General features: G+C 37.2%; 1 protein-coding gene across 3 annotated transcripts in view; it reads right to left on the bottom strand.

Moving 5' to 3' along the window:
- Positions 1-1,618: 1,618 nt before the first annotated feature.
- The window catches only part of NNT (nicotinamide nucleotide transhydrogenase), a 42,966-nt gene continuing 22,552 nt past the window's right edge, over positions 1,619-22,032 (bottom strand). For 2 of the 3 annotated variants that reach the window (XM_071425449.1, XM_071425448.1), the window contains exons 16-22: positions 21,025-21,185; positions 19,922-20,101; positions 15,734-15,893; positions 14,288-14,369; positions 6,635-6,753; positions 5,824-5,939; positions 1,619-4,543 (exon numbers count right to left, since the gene is read on the bottom strand). In XM_071425449.1, the coding sequence (XP_071281550.1) occupies positions 4,394-4,543; positions 5,824-5,939; positions 6,635-6,753; positions 14,288-14,369; positions 15,734-15,893; positions 19,922-20,101; positions 21,025-21,185 (968 nt within the window). In that variant the 3' untranslated portion in view covers positions 1,619-4,393. Of the gene's footprint in view, positions 4,544-5,823; positions 5,940-6,634; positions 6,754-14,287; positions 14,370-15,733; positions 15,894-17,089; positions 17,228-19,921; positions 20,102-21,024; positions 21,186-22,032 lie in introns of those variants that run through there. The other variant, XM_071425450.1, reaches the window with a different exon arrangement.

Genomic DNA, 22,032 nt, shown 5'->3' on the forward strand with positions numbered 1-22,032 from the left:
TTTCAGAAACCACATCTTATACAGAAGCAAGAATCTGAGAGACACAGATTGATAGATCACATAATGGAAACCTTGTCATTTTGGAAACCTTGTTATTTTCTAAACAGTAAAAATGCCCTACTTACAAAAGATTTCAAAGCCAATTTAACAGCACAAAAAATGTTGTACTTCTCAGTACAGAAAGTAAGAAATGTTTCTTCGAAATACCATATTTTATAAATTTAATTTCTGATCTAAATAAGTCTCTGGCTCAAGAAGAGTGGAAAAATGATGGGAAATAGTTGTGCTTCAGTTCTGTTTTCAGTCCATCTTCCCCCCACGCATCCCCTCCTTTCAGCCTCCTCTGATGTTCAATGCGGTTTGTCTAAGATAACACCAGGTGGGTATTGCAGAGGGGACTGGACGCTTGCACAATTAATGCATTCCAGAGATGGGTAAGCACATCAGCCTGCTAAAGGGTATGAAGTGCTGCTGGAGACTGGAACAACTGGGCAAACTGGTCTCCTGAGGTTGCAGGTAATTCCAGTAAAGGAAATTCTAATTACAGTTGAAAAGGAAATTCCAATTACAATTTTAAAAAAATAATTCGTTCCCCACTGGAAGAATTGAACACTGCAACAACAGGGAGGCGGACACCTCCACCAAGAAGTTCAAATGAAAGCCTGTACCAATCTAATCAAATTGGATCTGTTTTCAGCAGGGAACTGATGCAAGTTAGCGGATCTTTCCAAACTAAATTTCTCTGTAGCTTTAGTACTGTAACAATTTGTATTAACAGAAATAAATTTAAAAAAAAAAAAAAAACAGCAAAGGTTGAAGTTCTCAGTGAGTCATGGACACACACTGCAAACTGCAAAAGCTCCACAGCTGAACAGAGACAAGTGTCCTACATACTCTCATTCTTGCTGCACTGTTTGCCATGGCCTGATCAGATTTTCATAGCCTGCTTGAGTCAGGCTAGAGCAAACACCTCTTGGGTGATAATAAGAGGTTGGAGATAGGGTAGAGAGAGTAAAATCTTCAAAGCAGCAGTCAGATCCACAAGACACAGGCTAGATCTTTACCCTCTGTCACACTACAAACCCGCAGGCTCTCTGTATATGCTTCCCTTTTTCCATTAAGGGCAAAGACAGGTTACTTCATGGGCCAATGCCAGGCTGCAGCCTCTGGAAGAGACCTCCAGTCTGGGCTTCACCAAAGCTTGAGGAAAACATGAAAGGTGTATTGTCAGACTTGTGATATTACTGAACAGACTGTCAGATGGCTAAAATTATTCACTTATCACTCCTTTGAAGGTAGAAACTGGAATCATCACAGCAATCAACTCAACAGTCTTGCAGAACTAAAAAACAGTGGAAGCAAATCTACATGGTATCTGGCTCAAAGGGATATTATTCATCTCACACTGCAGCTACTAGAAAATTAACTACTCAGTTAATTAGCTAGTCAGTTATTATAGCTTTTCTTTTAACTTTTTTAATCTCAAAAAAGCAACACATATCTTGTTCAATCACTCTCAGTGGTCTAACCCTTTTCATTCACTAGAAAAGCTAAGTGAAATTGCTATGGCCAGGTGACAATCAAACCTAGAATGAAAAAATGCAAAGAACCAATGCAATTAGAAAAGAAAAAAGAAAAATAATATTTTATTATGATTTCCATTCACTACAGCCTTTAATCTCAACATCTTTTGGTGGCAGCTTGATTATTTTAACTTTCAAAAGTAACACTGGACTAGTTAACTACTCAGGAAAAACAACAGAAGAAAACAAACACAGTGATCAACAGAGAAAAATAACTGGCTTTTTATTAGCACTTCAGCAATTATCTAGTGTTCCACGGTAAAGCACATGTTAAAGAGAACCGTGGTACTACTTACCCAAAGTAACAGAATGGGGTTTTTCTCCAAGTACAAATGAAAAAGTGTTCCCCCTCCCCCATTTGCTATTTTTTAAAGAAAAGCTAGATCTTTTATTAGCTATCTATGAACAGAGACATGATGCATACTGCAGCTGGATACTTGAAGTTTGACAAGACAAAAATTAATGCTTTAGCATGTTAGATCCCTTCAAATCCCCTTTTTTTCTTTTGCTTAGATAGGAGGGATATGGAGAATTAATCCTTGGTCTTCCCTCTTCTCCAATTTCCCTCCTATTTTTTATAGACCTGAAGGAAAAGTTGAATACAATGAAATTGAGAAGCCATACGTGCTACATTCAAATATAGCTGTCACAGTGTTTTAAATTAAAATTCAATTACAAGCCTTTTCCTGCAGTATACAACATAGTGCTTGCATGAAAAATTTTGTCAAATCATAGAAAAGAGATCTGCAAAAATGACAGATCTCCTATATATTGTTACATTTTTAATGTATTACCTGTTCAAAATCTGTGTTTTAAGTGATCTTCACATAAAAACAGAGGTAGCCAAGAAGAAATGCTGTATTTTATATGAGGTCTCTATGCATGGTGTAATAAAAAAATGTTTGTTCTCTCAACCAAGATGGATTAATTTCAAGACTTTCTTCGTAATAGTTTGTCTTCTCTAACACAAAGACAGTGATTTCTTTTTTGCCTTTTCACCATGGACAGTTGCTATATCATTATGGAAATATGACAAATTCATGTTATTAGGCAAATATTTGAATTTCAGTCAAGGATACTTACTAGAATAAAAATGAAACAGCAATCTATGTCATAATTTAAATTTGCTGGATTTATTATGGAAATTAAATAGTGCTTTTAATTAAATTAGCGAAAAGTCAATCAAAGCACTGGATTTTGAGTTTAGTATGTTTCTGTGCTGTCCAAACAATAGCTTATTTATTTAGAAAAAAATTCCAATGAACTTCAGCATCTTAAATATAGAAGCACAGAACAGCTTGGACTGTAAGGGACCTTAAAGACCATCCAGGTGCAATTGGAACCCCATGGGCAGGGAACCTTCTGCTAGATCAGGTTGCTCAGAGCCCCATACAGCCTTGGCAATTCCAGGGATGGGGAATCCACAGCTTCTCTGGGAACCTGTTCCACTGCCTCATTATTCCCACAGCAAAGAATTTCTTAACATCTAGTCTAAACCCATCCTCTGTTAGTCTGAATCCATTCCCCTCTGTCCTGTCACTACATGCCCATGTGAAAAGTCCTTCTCCCGCCCTCTTTGGGGTCCCCTTTAGGTACCGCAAAGTGCTACAACGTGTCACCCATGCCTTCTCTGCTCCCTGCTGAGCAGTCCCAGCTCTCTCAGCCTGTGCACACAGGAGAGCTGCTCAGGGCCTGTGATCAGCTTAGTGGCCTCCTCTGCATTTGTTCCAACAGGTCAACATCTTTCTTGTGTTGGGGGCCCCAGAGCTGAAGACAGCATTCCAGGTGGGATCTCACAAGAGCAGAATAGAGAGTGAGAATTCAAATGTGTTTTTTTCAGCATCACAAGAATATTAATTAAGAAAGCATCACTAAGCATCACTACTACTAAAGTAGTAAGTACAATTAAAAGCTAAGTGAACAAACTGAAACACTGTGGTCCAAATTCTGTGAACAGATAGGTATGCAAGACATTCTGCCTGTGCAGAATTGGACCATATTTTTTCTCAGACACTTAAAAAGGCAACGACTGGAAATGATGGACAATTTAGCAGCTGCTTAAAATAGGTAAGCAGTGCAAGTAAATGTACATTTCCTTGTCAGACTTGAAGATTACTTGGCAAGTGCCTGATATCCTGTGTTTCATTTAACATAAGTGTGCACCATAAAAAGTGGAACCGCATTTTAAAGTAAAGTAACTTTCCTAAAATGTTCCTGATTCACAGCATCCATACAATCCCCAAAAGAAAAAGAACATTATGCTTAGATCTCAAATCATGTACACATCTAGTTCAGAGAATGTCCTGAGTTTGAAGGGACATGCAGGGATTTTCTTCTGCTTGCATCTGTTTGAAATTTATTTTTAAGTTTTGATGAAATCAAAAGTTGCATTGTCCATACCAGCCAAAAAACAGCTTTGATGATAAGACTGAATACAGTTTTGGCACAGTATTTTTTAGTGAATTTCCATGACAGAAGTACAGACAGTAAGGAGAAGGAAGTCAGTAACTATTTAAAGATGGCCATGAGTTATTAGTTTCTTCTTGTAACAGCTCAATGTTGACCTTAAAAAAAAAACATTTTTATTCTCTTATGCATTGTCTCGTTGGAGATTTAGTTTGAAGGGCTAATCTGCCCATCTTTTTATAAAAGTCTATATCCCCTGACTGAACTACATCTCCTAGGAGTCAATGCAGTCTTCCCTAAAAGCCAGCTGCCTTAGGACATTGAGAGATGCTTCCACCTCTCATTTTCTGTGACTTCTGTGACAAAACTGTAGTCGGCAATATGAGCAGAATATAAATCAGTATTTAGCTTTGGTATGATTCCCTGACTTTGGCCTGCAGGGCATCACAGGTCTTTTTAGCATCTCCCAACAACATGGCAGTATTGGGCTTGTAGAAGATGGGATTGTCCACCGCTGCATAACCAACTCCCAGAGATCTCTTCATTACAATGACCTGCACATAAAGAGTTCATGTTTGAAACAGCAAAGCACAGCCACCACCCTTCCACAAACAAAGGCAACACAAAACCAACAAATAAAGAGAAACCTCTGACCAAAACAGGGTGCTCACTGCTATGAAAATGTATTTCAAATTTTAATATAGAAGACGAACTGATATCCAGACCAATTTCAGAAACATTTTCTTGTTAAAAACAATGTTATATTTCAGATTAAGAGATTGTGGACATTGCACTTTATTCCATGTAATATTCCATGCATTTACTTTATTCCATGTAATAAAGTCAAAGCATGGCATGTCCACTGATGACCATGACATTGAAGGGTTTTGAAACTTTAATTTTGAAGTGTTGAATTCCCTGATAGCAACAAAATTCAGATAAGTGTTCACACCAATACTTGGTGCAACAGTGTCTTTACTATTCATCTGTATTACTTCATACATAGGACATAAAAAAAATAGCCAGTTTTACCTATTGAGTGTATAATTAGTTAACCATGGCATCTTTAGCAGAGAAACTGAGAAACTTTATCTTAACTGTGTCCATTTTTATTTCTCAAATTGCAGTACATAGCACACACTGCTATAACAAATTGCAATATCAGCACACACTGCTAATAAATGTATATGCCTGAGAACTTGAATGGATAACCCACAGAACAACTGAGGCCAGGACTTCATTCAGAACAAAGTATCAAAGATTTCACACCAAAGAAACACAAGTATATGTACTTTAGATCAGAGCAAAACTGTTAAGGTAACTACCCTGTTGGTTCAATTTGGATAGTGTAAGTGCTCTACTTGTCTCAGCCATGCATTTTTTAGGGGTTTTGTTTGGTTTTTTTTGGAGGGATGTTTGTTGGTTTTTAATTATTATTTATTATTTTATTTAAGCATACTATTCATTCTTGTATTTCTACCTCAGTATTAAAGTTGTCAACTATAAACTTAACAAAACAGCAATTAGTACAGAAATGTTTCAGGGCTGTGGATGTAAGCAGACCACCATTTATTCTAATCACATTCTAGTAGAAGCAGCCTAACTGATCTTTTCTATTGCAGTCATCACTGGTCTCACTAAAGCACTTGATGATGATTCTAAAATCATGAAAAGTGCATCACACTTGCAAAGCACTGACCATTTTATTGGACAACCTGAAGAAAAGCTTCTTGTGGAAACCAGAATAGTGGAAGAATCCTGTTAGCTTATCCTACAAACCATGTTTTTAAAAGCTTGGTAAAGGTAGGTGATAATTCAACCCCATTAATCTCACCTGTTTGGACTTCCAGACCTCAAGAACTGGCATTCCAGCTATGATAGAGTTCGGATCTTCCTGAGCTGCTGAATTAACTGTATCATTTGCACCAATTACAAGGACCAAGTCAGTCTCTGCAGCATGACAAAGAAAATAACACTGATGAAAAATTATCTGAAATTGAAACATTGAGGCTGATGCACATTCTAGGCAGATCCTAGAATTCTAGGCCCCTAATGGTTAAGCATGCTCACAAGTATTTTACAAACTTCCCAAGCAAATTATATGTGAGAGTTCAAATGTGCTGCCAGCTACCTCTAACAAACTACACACATTCACAATCCAATTCAACCCTGCCACAAAAAATTTAGAACCTTTTTATATTTAAATGTGGTTGAATGCACACATCACTTCCAAATTTTTTGTGCCTGGCTTTTCTTTTGAATATTCTTCTGAAAAACCTTTAGCAGCAAACTTCTGCCTTTTAAATAAAAATGTAAAAAAGCAAGAAGTTGCCAGTACAATGCTGTACATGACAGGGTCAAGTCATCCACAATAACTGACCCAAAGAAGTAATAATAATTTTCCTCTGCAAGGACAGGGCAGTAAGAGATAAGGATACAGCATTTGCCATTTACTTCACAACTATAAGAAATTAAAAAAAAGCTCCCCCTACCTACCACCCCCACAAAAAGACCTCTAGTTCTCTACAAAGAGAAACTGAATGGCTTGACTTCTTGACTTTCTATTGTTAAAATCCCTGTGCAGTGCAAAAACAGAATCAAATCAATCATCTAATCTAGTGGAAGCTTATGGCTCATGTGCTAACCTGGGAAGTCTTCATTGATTTCATCCATTTCCAGTACAATATCATAGGGAACACCAGCTTCTGCTAGCAGTACGTTCAGCTGACCAGGCATACGGCCAGCCACAGGGTGAATACCAAACCTAAAAGGGAAGAAACTCCATTAATAAGTTTGGACTACTGTGTTTTATACATTAAAACTGTCACCTGTGACTTAGAAGGCTGAGAAGTTCTTAAGTATAAGCACAAATGGAAATTAATGAAAAGAATCTGTTAAAATTTAACAGTTCACCTTCCAAGCAGTACTGTATTTCAAACCTTGTGACAGATTCTTTTGGACTTTTAATAAACGATCCTTTTAACTCCAAAACTACCATCCACATTAATATGTTTTTCAGGTCCTTTGCATCACTGAAAACACCACAGTGTTTAAATAAAATTGCCATGAGAAAGGCAAGAGACCATGCCACCTTTCAGAAGCAAAACTACTCCTAGACCTAGAGATGCCCTTAACAAATGACTTTATTGACTCAGATATGTCTAGAGTATGTACAAGAAACACTTGTACGAACACTTTCAATCCAACAGAAAAATTAACAGCACAAGACTTCGAGCACAAGAGAATGTCTAGCTGAATTAGGTTAACATGCCACTTTCTTCTCCGGATTGACCTTAGGAGGAAATGAAAAGAGGACCAAAAAAAGGATGGGGAGTGAAAAGGTAAAGAGCTAAGAAACAAACAGTTTAAGCATAAACATTTTTTAAAATGTTTTCAGAACATCTCAAAAACAACTTAGAGAAAATACACTGCTCATGAGTTACTAAAGCTTCAGACAGACCAACAGACCTGGGGTGCTCAGGCATGTATGCAGCTCCCTAAGATTACAAACCTGAAAAAGCCAGAATGGAGATGTTAAACTGGTTTAGCTGCAAACCAAAGACGTATTTCGTTAGAAGCAAATCTGTTTCCTGTTGTTACTCTTCTGATCATCTACTGGCCCTTACAAGCAAGGAATATCCATGCCTACTGTCATGTGCACTTTCTGTCTTTCCATCTCCAAAGCTATCACCAGATGGAATACTGACTCATGCACACCAGAAGTGCCTCAGATTAAGATTGTATGGGGCTGAAGATAATGTTTAATTCAGAAGTCTACAGATACTTTGGAAGAGAAGGAAAATAGTCAAATAAATGCTTGGATTTTTGAATTATTGGATTTTGGAAGAGAAACTTCTGAACAGAAATCCAAGTAAGTCAGGAATTAAATGAAAGTAATTCAGAATTCTTCAGAAAGGAGAGAATTACTAATAAATCAATTTGCCATGACAGATAGATTGTCATATACTTCTATTTTCAACTCCACTGCAATGGGAATGACTGACAGACCACGAGTGACAGTCCAATCAACCCAGATCACTTGTGAATTAAAGACTGAACAAATACATCCTTAAATGGGCAACTGAGCACTCCATCATCAAGGCAACATTAATACAATAAAATACAAGACAATTGGAACTCCAGCAACAAAATTAAGGACATATGATTAATCCACATAATGCTAGATATAATACAGCTTTAAGCTCTAGGTCAAAGAGTAGGATAAAAGCTAGTTTTAGAAGGAATGCTTTTAAAGAAGAACGGGAATAGATTGTATTCAACTAGTAAACATTTGGAACCCTGTTGCAAAGGCTAATACCTAGAATCAGAAGGAGAGTAAACATACAGCACAAATTACTAACAGCTTATGTTTCACACCACTCACTCAGTAACACAAGCCATGTGTAGTACTGCAGATAGATCTTAAATATACCAAATTTGATCACTAACAGTACAGTAGGAGAACTCTTATTCTGAAGTACCCTTGAGAAAACTCATCACTCCTCTGGCAGTGAAAATAGATTTTCCAACAAAATTCTTTTTTGTGTCTAATAAAATTATTTGAGTGCCTTTGTGACCAAAGCTGCTTTGGCAATACACAAAACAAAACACTCGTGAGGTTTCTATTAAGTACTATATACACATACAATCTTATTTCAAGGGCTGGAAAGCCAAAATTTAAGCTGCCAAGAGAATGAATTTCACCTTTGACTTCGCCATTCCTGGCAAGAGGCAAGGAAAGAAGAAAAGAAAGGGCAAATTATCTTCATACAGGAAGAGTTATGGCATGAACCATCAGTAGTTAGAGACTTCTGACAGACTCTGCTTGAAACCACATACTGTGTATTCAAAAAGTTTGAGAAAGCTGCTCATACAAAAGCTTTTTTGGACAAATATTGAAGTGACTCCCAAAAGTCTGCTTGTAAGAGTCTGTTAACCAAATATGACAGTAGTCTGCCAGTACTACTCAAAATTGGATGTGCAGGAATGTAAAAAAAGAGAAATTTAAAATTATAGCTTCTCTAAGATGCTCACTATGTCACAAGGTAACACTTAGACACTTCTGGATTGAAATCAGCCTATCCAATAGAAAGCAGGATTCAGAATTCAGGTAACCATGCAAAATAGATACTAAAAATCCTTGATGGCTTCTAATAAGTCTAATAAAAGCAGCAATCTTGTCTCCAACTCACAACAGCAGCAGTTCTTCAAAGTTACGTGCATTTCAGCAGGAACATTTTGTTACATATGCTGTCTCAGATGTTCATAACATGAACCTCATTCATATTCAAAAATTTAACACAAATTATTTTAAAAGGGAAACGTTTTATGGCAAAAGTGCTTTCAAGTGAAAAATTGCGAAGTTTCTTTGATACTCTTTTGTCATCAGTAATGCAGGAACTCCCTTAGATTGGTCGGTTTGTTTAAAAATCAAGAAGAAATCTTAAACCACAACACATAGTTGTGTATGACTTGAAGCATTATTCTAGTATTTCACTGAAATACAGAATTCAACAAGAATTTTTTCTTTTGACCTTGAAAACATAATGTGGGGCTTGCTTACCACCAACAATTGTCAAATACTGAAGTAAGTGTACATCACCTTGCTACTTAGACTTCACAGGTAAACAGCTTGAGGCAAGGATATTCAACTCTTTTAACCAGCCTCTACTGAATACCTTTTAGATTTATAGTTTTATAACGACAACACAGTGCACAAGTTTATGTTTTGAACTTTTTTAAGTAATACAAAAAGTGCAGCATTTTATTTTAAATTTAGGCTAAACATCTAAAACATATGACATACACATATCTAGCACTTTCAGCACAGAAAACTGCATTTGGAGTTGAGGGGGATAGAAAGGACTGAACGTGGCTGAAGTAGTATGAACTCAGCAATATCAAAAAGACAGCTATAGCATGAAAAATGATTGAAAAATCTCAAAATATAAATTACTTTTCATACAGCTTATAAAGTCAGTATCTATCTTTATTACAGCTGGCTAAATAACATTCTTGTAATCAAAAGTGAAAGAGCTGGCTCACAATAGCAGCACCTAACTCAGTACAGAAGTGTTTCAAGATCACTTCATCAATGTGAAGATAGGGTTCCAGTCATTATACCAGAGCTGGGCAGAGCAAAGTAACATCTGCCTGGTGCCTAAGTGAGCTTACTCAACAATTTAAATGTCATATTTGCCCAAGGGTTTGGCTTCACTTACAGGTTCTCGCATCTCATTCACTTTATTTAGACACCTCTCTGCAGCTCTGTTTTCAGTAAAAACAAGAATCCATCACTCTAGGTAACGGGAAGGGAAAAAAAGCCACCAACAAACTATATGAACAGAGAAGTACATCATTCAAGTATTCCACATCTTGAATCCTGCCATGTAACAGTTGCAGTGCAGCATGACTTAGAGTATAATGTTTATCCTAGGTATGGACAACTGTAAGTTACAAGCTAGCCCAGCTAGCTTAGACTTACTGCCATGCTGAAGGCAACATATGCCCCCAAAACCAGTCCTATGGCATGGATCCAGCTTGGTGGCTCTGCTGCAGTCAAGCCAGTTACATTTAAATTAAGTTAGACAGCTAAATTACACATACTTAAGTAAGGGCTGGTACTGGCTCCCTATTTCCAACCACTATAGCTTATGACAGCAGGGGCAAGATGCAGATGGATCTTAGCTCTGCGCAATAGCCTTCCCAAGAACCCAACTACAGGCAAAAAACAGGACCCTGCTTCCACAAAGCATCATATACTGACCTAGTAAGGTCATCCAGAGGTGAGCTGACACATATGGAACCAACAGCCCACCTACAATACTCCCCCAGGAGAACACAGTTACAGCTGCATCCTTGCAGAAGCCATCAGACACTGCATGGCTCGCAAGTTCTAACTATAGCAATAAAGCACTGGAGCTAAACAGACCTGTTGGACTTCAGCTGTCCCTTCATGTGCAGCATTAATAATTCAGAACCCACACACCAAAGTTGATTACAACAAACCAAGAACTGACACACAGGTACAGTTTCTGTTTTCATGCTGTGTATAATAACTCAGCTTCCCAGAAACCTGCACCAGTACACACTGTCCTTATGCTTCCTCTCATCAGTGACAATAATTTCCATCTTGCACGGGAGCTACACAGTGTGTTAAGGCTGCTTGGGACAGCATCTTAATGGCTCATCCTTTAAAATTCTTCTAGATTTTCTTGTAGAGCCACAACATATGATGGTTTTAAATTAATACCATAAATAGTTTTAGGTAATCAGGCTTATTTATTAATTTGCAGATAAATGTGTAACTGATACTCACACACATGTTCTATTACTTACAAGAAATTAAAGAGTGGAGAAAAAGATCAGAACACTAAACACATCTGATTAGAGTTCAACCACTGACATATCAATAAGAAAAACTTTAAAACACAGGTACAACATTAAATCAATACTACCATATTTTCAAAAATGTAGAAAACTCTTGTTTTCATGTTGTTCAAAAGTAATTACATTCTCCATCATCAAAAGACAGAAATCCAAGTCCTTCAAGATATCTACCTTTAAAAAGGTAAAAAAACCCCAAACCAGTACACTAACTTCCTAGCAACTATTTTGAAAAGCTGTTAAAGAGGCGATGTGCATGTCCTTAAACTATGAATTCCCAGAAAATCAACTTATTAACTATGTCATTATTTAGAAAGTCTGCATGAAGCATAATTTTAGGAGTCCTTCCATACCAAAATGAATTTTTCTTATCAAGAACATCTTATTATGTAGGAGAACAAAACACAATGACAGAAAATGTCTCAAGAAAGTTATACTGTGGTAAAAACCAGGACAATTACCTGGATGTGGATATGGAGAGCATCAACAACCCTTGCATATACAAGAACATACAGTTTTAGACTGTAATTATGTTTTTATATACAAAATTACTACAGAACATAGTTTTATTATATTGGAAAAATCAGAATTTCACAACCAGAGTTCTACAAACAACATTATATGTGAACTTCAACATTACTGATGAACTTCAGTAAGGCAAGAACTTTCAACAATTTACTTACTTCTAACTTTGCAGAAATACAACACCAGTTGTAGAACAGCCATTTCCTCTCCAAGGCCAATAGATTCAGGGGGCTATGGGATTTAGCCTATAAAAAGTTTTGTTGTTTATCCATCCATGACAAGGGAAAGCTATACTCAAGGCTCAGTAATATCCAGCTTTCTCTGTGACTTTACTAATGCATTAAAGATGTGATCTGCTGCAAAACCATCTCAAGTGAGCAATGATGTTAGCTATGCAACTGAGTAACTAAAACAGTCTAAAGTTTCCAAAATCTCTCCTGTATTTCTAAATTTAAATCTTAGTCAAAGGTTACGCATCATGTTATATAATCTGCGGTCTTCAATGAGAATGTTATGGCTATAGGCAAAGCAAATTAAAACAACAGCTTCTCTGGATCAGTGGTGAGCCATGAAACAAAAAACCAGACCATATGACAGTCGCAATTTTTCTTGGCACACGATGGGCATTACAGACTGATGCAATCCTGTGTCCATGCTGGCAGCCCTCCACAGCGTGTGTGTGTGAGAGTGTCACTACATCTGGATGGTGAGTGCATTAGGGTCCCGAGGCACTCCAGGCCTACTGAAACCAGAGGACAACAGCTGCACTCAATGAACACCATGGGAGCTCAGCAAAGTGATGAAAGGCCTGAATTACCACAAACTGTAAATACAGATTTATTTCATTAAAATACTAGGTAACCACTGCAGCGATCCCTTCCTGAAATTGATTCATTTTAAGTATAAGCCATTTATTTCAAGGATTCATTCACTTTTCTCCCCTGCAAAGCCAACATAAAAGGCAAAACCAATTTTTTTCTTTTTTTTTTATTTCACCAAGGTTGGTCAAAAAAGAGCTAACCCCCCAGAAGCACTAAAAGGAAAGCCAGAAGTGTACAAGACTGTCATCGCATTAGCCATGAAAGGGTTTTTTTGTTGCACAACTAAGGCGCCCTCAAATGCGATCTGGACACAAACAGAGCTGTTGCTAAACATGGAGAATCTAGGTGTGAAGTCTGCTCCAGGAAGCAAATACACCACCACAAACCCTCATTTCTCATATATGCACAAACAAATACATCCATAAAGCAATTTTATATGCAAAATTGCAAAATCCTGGTTAAACACTAACAAGTTATTGCTGCTAAACCCTAGAACTCTACTGTTACCCAACACAATGCTGTAATATGCTGCAAAAGCTTACAGGCAACTTTTTAATAAGGTTGGAAAAGTAGTGGAAGAAGAAAAACAAAACCAAAAAACTCTAATTACTAGAGGAATGATTCCAAAGGGAAGTCACCATCTAATTGAAATAAACATATGGAAATCAGAGAATGAGTCTGGCTAACCAACATCTGCCAAAATACATTGTTTGAAATGAAAACTGAGCCTCAATTGATTTTAAAATATTAAGTTATCATAAATAGAAAACAAGCAAAATTTCAAACAATCAGCAAGATAGACATAATGTTTGCTTTCCAGTACTTTGAGAATCTATAAGGTCTACAGAAAAACTGAAGGAGAGGACTTGAGGCCAATACTGGAAACCTAAGAATTATCTCTGTTTTTTGGAATAGCACTCCAGCAGAATAAATTCATGCAACTGGAGACATGCACTCCCATAATCCTTTCATGAGATGCTCAACAAACTCTAATAGCAGTCTTGTCTGCAACAGCAAAATCTTACAGGAGCCCCATAAGTGTAGGAGTCCTATAAGTTGCTTAATGGTTAGGACTATCTGCCATAAGAGGAGAGGCTGAAATCTGGGATTCTTCTGCCTGCAGAAGAGAAGGATCAAGGGAATCTTATCGCTGTATATAAATATAGATGAAGGGCATCTATATTAAAAAAAAGATAGAGCCAAATTCTTCTCAGGGATATCCAGGGAATGGGCAAGAGGCAACAGCTGCAAATTGCAACACAGAAAAAACTGGTTTTACCCTAAGGATGACTAAACATCGTAAGAAACTGCCCAAAAGAGGTTGTCAGTCTCCATCAAGATATTCAAAATCCAATTGGACAAGATTCCAGGCAACTTCTCGAGTTGATCCTGGTCTGAGCAAGGGGGCTGGATGAACTAGATAATCTTCAGAGGTGTCTTTAACTTTGCTATTCTGTGCCTCTGTCAAAGCTGAAAAAAACGTTAAACCAAAACTAGCGGTTTTAATGGAATGAAAGAAAACAAAACAAACCACCTGTAATACTTCTCATCAAGAAAAGCACTTACCTAACGTTTTTCCCTTGTTCTCTCAACATCTTCACCAGATCAGCTATTGGGTACTGAGCTTTTGCTGCACACAAGCCATAACCTGAAAGAATTCCAAAATTTTAACATATTTTCCTGTTTTAGTGCAGAAAGACCAGTTGCAGACAATAAGCGCACCGTCCACACACAGAGATGTTCTCATAATTAAAAATAATGAAAGACATTTAAAAAACACACATCAGATTCTCCTACATTCCCAGCCTGACCACGGTAATTAATCTCTTTTTTGATCTCCTGACCACTTACAGTGACTTGACCAGTCAAACTACAAAAGCACTTATTTCACCTTCACAAAAAGACATGTTCCTTTCTATATCATCCAAAAGGATGTTTCAGACAGGTATTTTGAAAAATTGATAAAAGGGTGACTGTCAGGTTACTTCACAACCATTATCCTCAACAGAATTTCAATCTGCTTAATGCAAATCTAGTAGCTAGATATGGCTTTTAGCAGCAAATAATGTTTTCAGTCTCTCTGAGCTAATTCATCAGAGCAACCACGTCCAAGATAAAAATAAAAAACATTTATTATTAATGGTGTGCTCAAGGTTTGACCACAGGAGAAAGAGGCAAACTCCTTCAAGACAATTGCAAGCTTCATCAGAAAAAAAGATAGCTTACAAAATTAGAACCCTACCTCACTGATGGTCTCTTTAAATTTGAAGCAAAATTAAAGATAACTTTGTATTTTAGCATTCTTCACATTCCAGCGCTAAAATGAGTTTAACATGATAGTCATGCCATTTAGTTGAAGGAGAAGTCTTAAACTGTCCCCTATCTGAGTTTTCCTTTCAGGGAACGTACTACTAAATGATGTGAACAGCCAACATAATCATTTCAGACAATTCAGGTTTTGGTTTTCAGGTTGGGTTTTTTTACTTTAATTATGGTATTTATATTTACTACATTTTGGATGGGGGTTTTTGGCCTTTCTTTTTCATAAACAAATGCAGAATTGAACAAGTACATGAGAAGTGTAAACAAAATCCTGTTTTTCAGGATTTAACAGATCTGTCGGTACAATTGGTACCACTGGTACCACTACCACACTGTAGTTGTGCTTGGAATTCAGTTAATTTTGTGTACAGCTGTTATGGTGTAAGCTTAATTTACAAAAGATAGTCTTTGTTCTGAAGAATTTAAAATGCAAATAAAAAGGACAAACTTTGAGGACACATACACAAAGAAAAATGAAGTGGCCCACATCTCTGCACAGGGGAACGATATCTGACCGGGGAACAAAAACAAATCACATGGACCCAGTCAACGTTTGATATGCTGCTGCCATACTGCAACCTCTTTGCTGCTACCTTTTTTTGGTTTGTTTTGTGTTTTTGTTTGGTTGGGATATTTTTTTTTAAATCACATCTTCTGAACATCTTGTTGTATAAGTCAAGAGAGTCTTACCTGGAGTAATAATAATGCTATTAGCTTCTTTTATCATTTCAACTGCATTGTCCAAATTGATTTCTGTGTGAGTTCCAGTAATTTCCATGGGTTTCCCACCAGCTGTTGATGCAGTGCCATAGCCCCCAAGAATCACATTTGCAAGGGAACGGTTCATAGCCTAAAAGATAGGATGGTTTTGGTCATATAAAGATGAAATCCAAATATAAAGGTGAGACTCCACAAAGAAAACTTCTGAAAAAGACTTCTGAAAATATTAAAGACTTCCTGACAATAGTCTTTATAAGCTGGTTTTGCCTTCTTATAATCCAAAGACTCTTAAAACAGGGTCTTTAAAACAGTTTACCACGGCCATCACCAAACATCAGCTTCGAACACATTACATTACACACATAGTGGGAGAGCACCAATATTTCTCAAAAACAAAGAACAAAACTATGCAAATAGCAAATATTGGTCTCTTTTTGTTCTTAAAAGGGAAGAATATGAAAGAATGCATATTTGATGACAGAGTTTCTAAAAATTTTTTTACATTGATATATACACACACACATTTTTCCAAGATATTTTCCATAGTTTTTAACCAATTTAACATGTAAGCACAGCACTGCTCCATGACAGCATGGAATCCACAAAACTCTTACAGGTAGTACTGAAGCAAAACTGCTACAGCAACAAAACAGGAAAACACAAAAGCAGCTAATCAGTCGCACTGAACCAGCCACACTGTAAAGAACTGAAGGGGGCCATTGACTTACTGGCTGACCACCAAAGGAAAACAAGAGATTTTAACTAGAATGTTTAAGAGAAGAACACACCCTGAAAATCTGGCTCCATTAGACACATAGCCAGGAAAAGCCATTGGCTAAATGCTTTCTTTGGCATGCCTGCTTGTGACTGTGGTCCCAAAGCAATATCTGTCAATAACTAGAAATAGGAAAAACTTGTAACTGCAGGGGATAAAAAACTTTAGAAGCAGGAAAGGAAGAGGATAAAATGCTACTTTAATTACACATATGAGTCATATATCTTCTGTACTAGCTGAGAAGCCACGACAAAATTTAGGAATGGATCTGGAGAGTCACAAATATAAGTAGGAAGAAGCACAAAATTGTGCTTCCAGATGTCCATTCTCCACTGACATTTCAAATTATGCAGCTTCACAGTTTTTTTACTATAGTCTCAGAAGATGTGCCATTCTTTGAAATTTATTATCTAGCAAATAAGTAAAATGATGATGTTAGAACTTCTGTTTTTCCTGAGAAGTCCTCACTGTTTCAGATACTGTAAGGGATGCACACAAACATGGTGACATCAATATTTTTCACTGTCTGCAGCACACACTATTTCACATACCCTGAGAACGCACTGCCTTTGGCATCTATCTCAACATTTTAGCAGTTGTGTCAGGTAAGACAGCCTAGACAGAAGAATACCCTCTGCAGATGTTGCACATGCCAAGCTTACAGGGAGGAGAGCACTTCCTACACATATCTAAACCAAAAGACAACAGTTAGACCAAGTCAAAGGGGGAAAAAAAAAGAAGATAAAATATTATTAGAAATCTGAGAAACAGCTAAAAGCAAGCATAAGATTGAAGTACCCTTGCCTGGCTCCACTGCAAAGAGCCAAGAACTTCCAAGAGAAAATGCGGAAGGCAGAGAAGAGCCAAGACCTTATCAAGCAATCATTAACCAACATATCTGGGACAGTGTGAAAACTCTTCTGTAGCCTCTTCCACTTTCTTTACCACCACACACCACAAATATGGAGGTATAAAGTGCAAGTGGCAAAAAGCCCTCTACGCCGAGCACAGACAAATAACAACAATGGTCAGGAGTTTACAGTCCAGGGAAAATTAAATACCTGAATCCTGAGAACTGCAAGTGCTTCCACTGTGCCCACAGAAACTTCACAGCTAGTATACACAGGAATGGTCAGCATAAAATTTGTAAGACTAACACAGTTTGTCCCCTCTCTTGCTCTGTTTCATCAACCCAGTTAATGGTTCCTCTTCAACCTTAAGTTTCTTCTGCATCCGATAATGAGTCTAATACCAGAATTGCAATCATCAAGTATTCCCTCTGGGTAAAAAAGGAGGGACAAGGACATGCTAACAATCAAGTGTTCTGAATAAAATGTATTGTGTTGGTGTCTTAAAAGAGTCACAATTCACAGGATAAGCAAACAGTACAGGCCTTTGCTTTTTGAAGTTAAATTCCCTGTCTGTAACTCGGTTATCAACTGAGGCTTTAAAACATTAGCTGGACTGACTTTGGATAATTAGGTAAGTGTCAATAAATATACTAGTTTTGACAGAAATCATACTAAAAAGTAGGGGGGAAAACCCAAACCAAATAAAAAACCAAAAAAACAAAAAAAAATCCAAAAAAGCAAACTAAACAAACAAAAAAAAACCCACCCAAAAAACGAAAAAGCAAAAAAATAAAAAAAAAAACAACCAAAAAAAGAAATTGACAAAAAAATCCCCCCCCTAAAAAACCTAAAACCCACAGGAAAAAAAAAAAGGACAAAAAAAGGGGAAAGGGAAACTTTTGCTTCATTAGCACAGGTTGAAACACCAAGTGCAGAATTTATTGAAAGTCTTGAGCATTTCCTTCTCCTGAAATGCAGCTTCAAGACAATGATACTGAATCCCCTGATTATAACAATGCTTTCTAAAGTAATGATTTCCATTAAAGGAAGTACAGCAGAAAAGAAAAATTCTGGGCTAAGAGCATGTTATTCTGCTTACTGTGCAGAAATTATACAAAATTATTTTCATTTTACTGGTTGATAAACTTCAGTTGTCTAAGCTTATATAAAGCAGCACAAGATTTCTAGACACTACCTCAAAAACTAAACTTCCTGTAATCTGAGAAACATTGGGGAAAGCCACTCTGTCACTGCCTAACTATTTTGCTAACTACTCCCCCAGGCTTCCTATTTACCTAGGTTCCTCCAACCAACTCTATAAGTATTTCAAAACTCTCTTGTGAGTGCTAAGAGAGTGAGCAATATTAAGAAAGGAAAGAGACAGTAAAACAAAAATGAAGGTATAGATAGACTACTGGTAAACACACACCAAACAGTTCACATTTTCCCTGAAGTTTACAAGAATTTGATTCTTAAAAGAGTTTTTATTCTTGTGTTATCCATAAGCACTATTTTTCCACTGATGTGGACTAAATTCCTGAATGTATACAACTCAATACATGAGCTACATAATTTGATTTCCTTTTCATAAGGAGACAGAAAATGCTCAAGGAACAAGATTCTTTGCAATTCATACTTAGAATTGTTAATTTTAACTCACTTTCATGTAGTTTTACAAGAATACCTTTTTAAGTTTTTCTGAAGTTTTTCCTCAAGAATGATGAAAAAGAATGATACTGAACATTCCTAAAATGGTAACAATACTATTTATCAGTGGAGACGAAGTAAAAGATGATTGTCAGAGCTGACCAGAGGAAAACATCAGACAGGAGATCAGTGGCACTGATCACACAAGAGCACAGGGGCAGAAACAAAGCAGGATTACACAACAGAGAATGAGAAAGTTGGCAGCTGTGGCACTGCAAACTGTTCTCTTTAAACTATTACCTCTCCATCTTTGAATACAAGGCCTTTATACAAATGTTGCAGAGAAAAGGAGGTCATAACTAATAGCACAATACAACTCACACCGAGATGAAGCTCAAGCTTGCTGACACACAGCACTGAACTCGTGCAGGCCTGCTGCCACCCCGTGGTACTCCAAAGTAGCTGCTCTGAAGAAAAGGGCACACTTTTCTGCACTCCAAAAACCAAACTGTAAATCACTGCCTAACCAACGAACACACTTATTAAAGTAGCTCCTGCTACATATTAAATCTAGCTTAAATTTAACCACATTTCAGAAGCTGTATGACTGAAAAAAAATAGCTGACCACAAGTAATCATACTTTGAACCCAGATTCAAATCCTTAATGCTTAAGTCAATGCAAGGGCTTTCCTCAGTTTTGAGATATGTCTCTCACCAAATCAAAAAAAAATTACTGACATCTAGTCCAACAGTTTCAATCAAGAATTTTCTAGTCTGTAAACATCTAACAGTTTGAGATCCATTGGCTTATCTTCCTAAAAAACATGGTTAAAAAAGCTTTTTCATTACTCAGCAAACAAGCAGAGTTTCTATTGACTTCTTACCACACACATGATGTAAGAGAGGATGGCCCCAGAGGAGCCGATGAGTGCACCAACAATGGTCAGCAAGTTGTTGTTCAGGAGAAAGCCCTCAGCACACAAAGCCCATCCAGAGTAACTGTTCAGGACAGTAATAACTACAGGCATGTCAGCACCTCCAATAGCTGCTGTTAAAGTGACACCCTGGAGAAGGAAAGAAAATACTTCACATCAGCAATCACTAAGGAGAACACTCAGAAAAGACACTCAACCTGCAGCACCAAAAAATAAATATACAATCATAGAATGGTTTGTGTTGGAAGGGATCTTAAAGATCAGCCAGTCCCAACTGCCCTGCCTTGGGCAGGGATATTACCCACTAAATCATGTTGGTTAGGGTCCCAACCAACCTGGCCTCGGACACTTCCAGGAATGGGGCATCCACAACCTTTCTAAGCAACTATCAAGTTACTTAGAGCCTATTCAAGTATTGTCAGTGTAGGTATTCAGGCTGAGAAGTGGACTCACCAAATCTGCCTTTTTAGAGAGGACAGGAAGGTACCCCACCATTTAATGCTCAGCTGAGTCACGTTTTTTTACTTGCAAAATTATCCTACTAGCTCCATGGAACTGTTCATACCATTATGGCATTCATATTGAACAGTCTTGCAGGACTCAGTTTACAGAATGGCAATATTCAAGGTAAATTTTGCAACACTGGTGTACACTGGCATACTCTGGTGTAGGTGAATGGCAGAAGTTACACAAGGACATCATCTCAAGAGGTTATAATAATAATCTGTAAATCCAGAGCTCTTTTAGGTATTTTAGGGATTAGCTTTCTAAAAAGTCTTCTCTAACATCACTCTGTCGTATAAAAAGCTTCATTAATCAGCAGCTGCAAAAAGTAAGTATAAAAATGCATTCCAGTTCTCTGGAACACTTCTGGTTTACACCTAGATCTAGAAAAGTCAGTTGCTGACATTACTGCAAGTTACCACACAGGCAGGCACCATGCTCACTGTGACTCAGGATGGCAAAATATAATGCATAAAGAGGAAACTTGCAAGACTGGAGAATAAACTCCTTTTGTAACTTGTTTCACTTTCTACAATTCCTCAACTTACCATTATGGCTGAGAGTGCTGACACAGAACCCAGGCAAGTAATTCCTGTGGTGTAAGAAGGATCAAGCATGTAAGGTATCATCCCACCAAAGCTGGCAGCCAGCAATCCTGCATTCAATGCATGCCGACCAGGCAGGAGCAGAGGTGCAGAGTTCAGGATACCTGCAATCAAACACATTTTCAGACATGAACATGTGCATTCAAGGAAGCCTGTTGCTAACGTTCAGAGAAGACTGAATAACTCAGCAAAAGAAAAATTTAAAAAAAAAAAAGGGAGGGGTAGAAGATAAAACAAGTTAGTTGAAGCTGAGATTTTCTGCTGACTCAGAACTGCAATACATTCAAACGTCCTCTAGATTCTCAAATATTCTTCTTTAAACTGTATTTACTTCTTATTTCACTGAAGTGCTCCAGAATGGCTAGAAAAATCTCTTTTCCTTTTGAAAAGCCTTTTTATTTTTCCTTCAACAAAGCCCTTCCACTTTATCTCCAGGTCTTTGTATGTTGAATATGACATATAGTAAAAGGAAGCTTTTAGCTGGAACTTCTACACAAGGATTATCTCAGTCTCTCAAAAACTGTGTGCTTAAAAAAATATGACTACACAGGTAACACCAAGTACAAAACATTCCTATTTTCAAATGCATTAATTTCACAACTACCCTCAGTCACACGGAACTCCCACAGCTTCCCACATCTGCAGAAAGTTTAAGGGAAAAGGCAGTTCAGTATTTGTGTGATTCAGTTCAAAAAGACAATCATATTTATTTCATACTAGGGATGGTTTTTTTTCAAATCACATGGCAAAGGGCTGAAACAATGCATGTTTCCCAGTAATTACTTACATCAGAAATAAGTGTCTCATTTAGATTTGAGAAAAAAAATTAATTCTCATTTAAAATTCATTTTAATTTCATTCATTTTAATTTCATTTCATTCATTTTAATTTTCTCATAAAAATTTCAGAAAAGCTGAATTCAAGGGAAAGAATGAACTGACGATCTCAGCC

The sequence above is a fragment of the Agelaius tricolor genome, unplaced genomic scaffold, assembly GCF_023055355.1.
Source record: "Agelaius tricolor isolate 1412-34295 unplaced genomic scaffold, bAgeTri1.0.p SCAF_4, whole genome shotgun sequence".
Lineage (NCBI taxonomy): Eukaryota > Metazoa > Chordata > Aves > Passeriformes > Icteridae > Agelaius > Agelaius tricolor.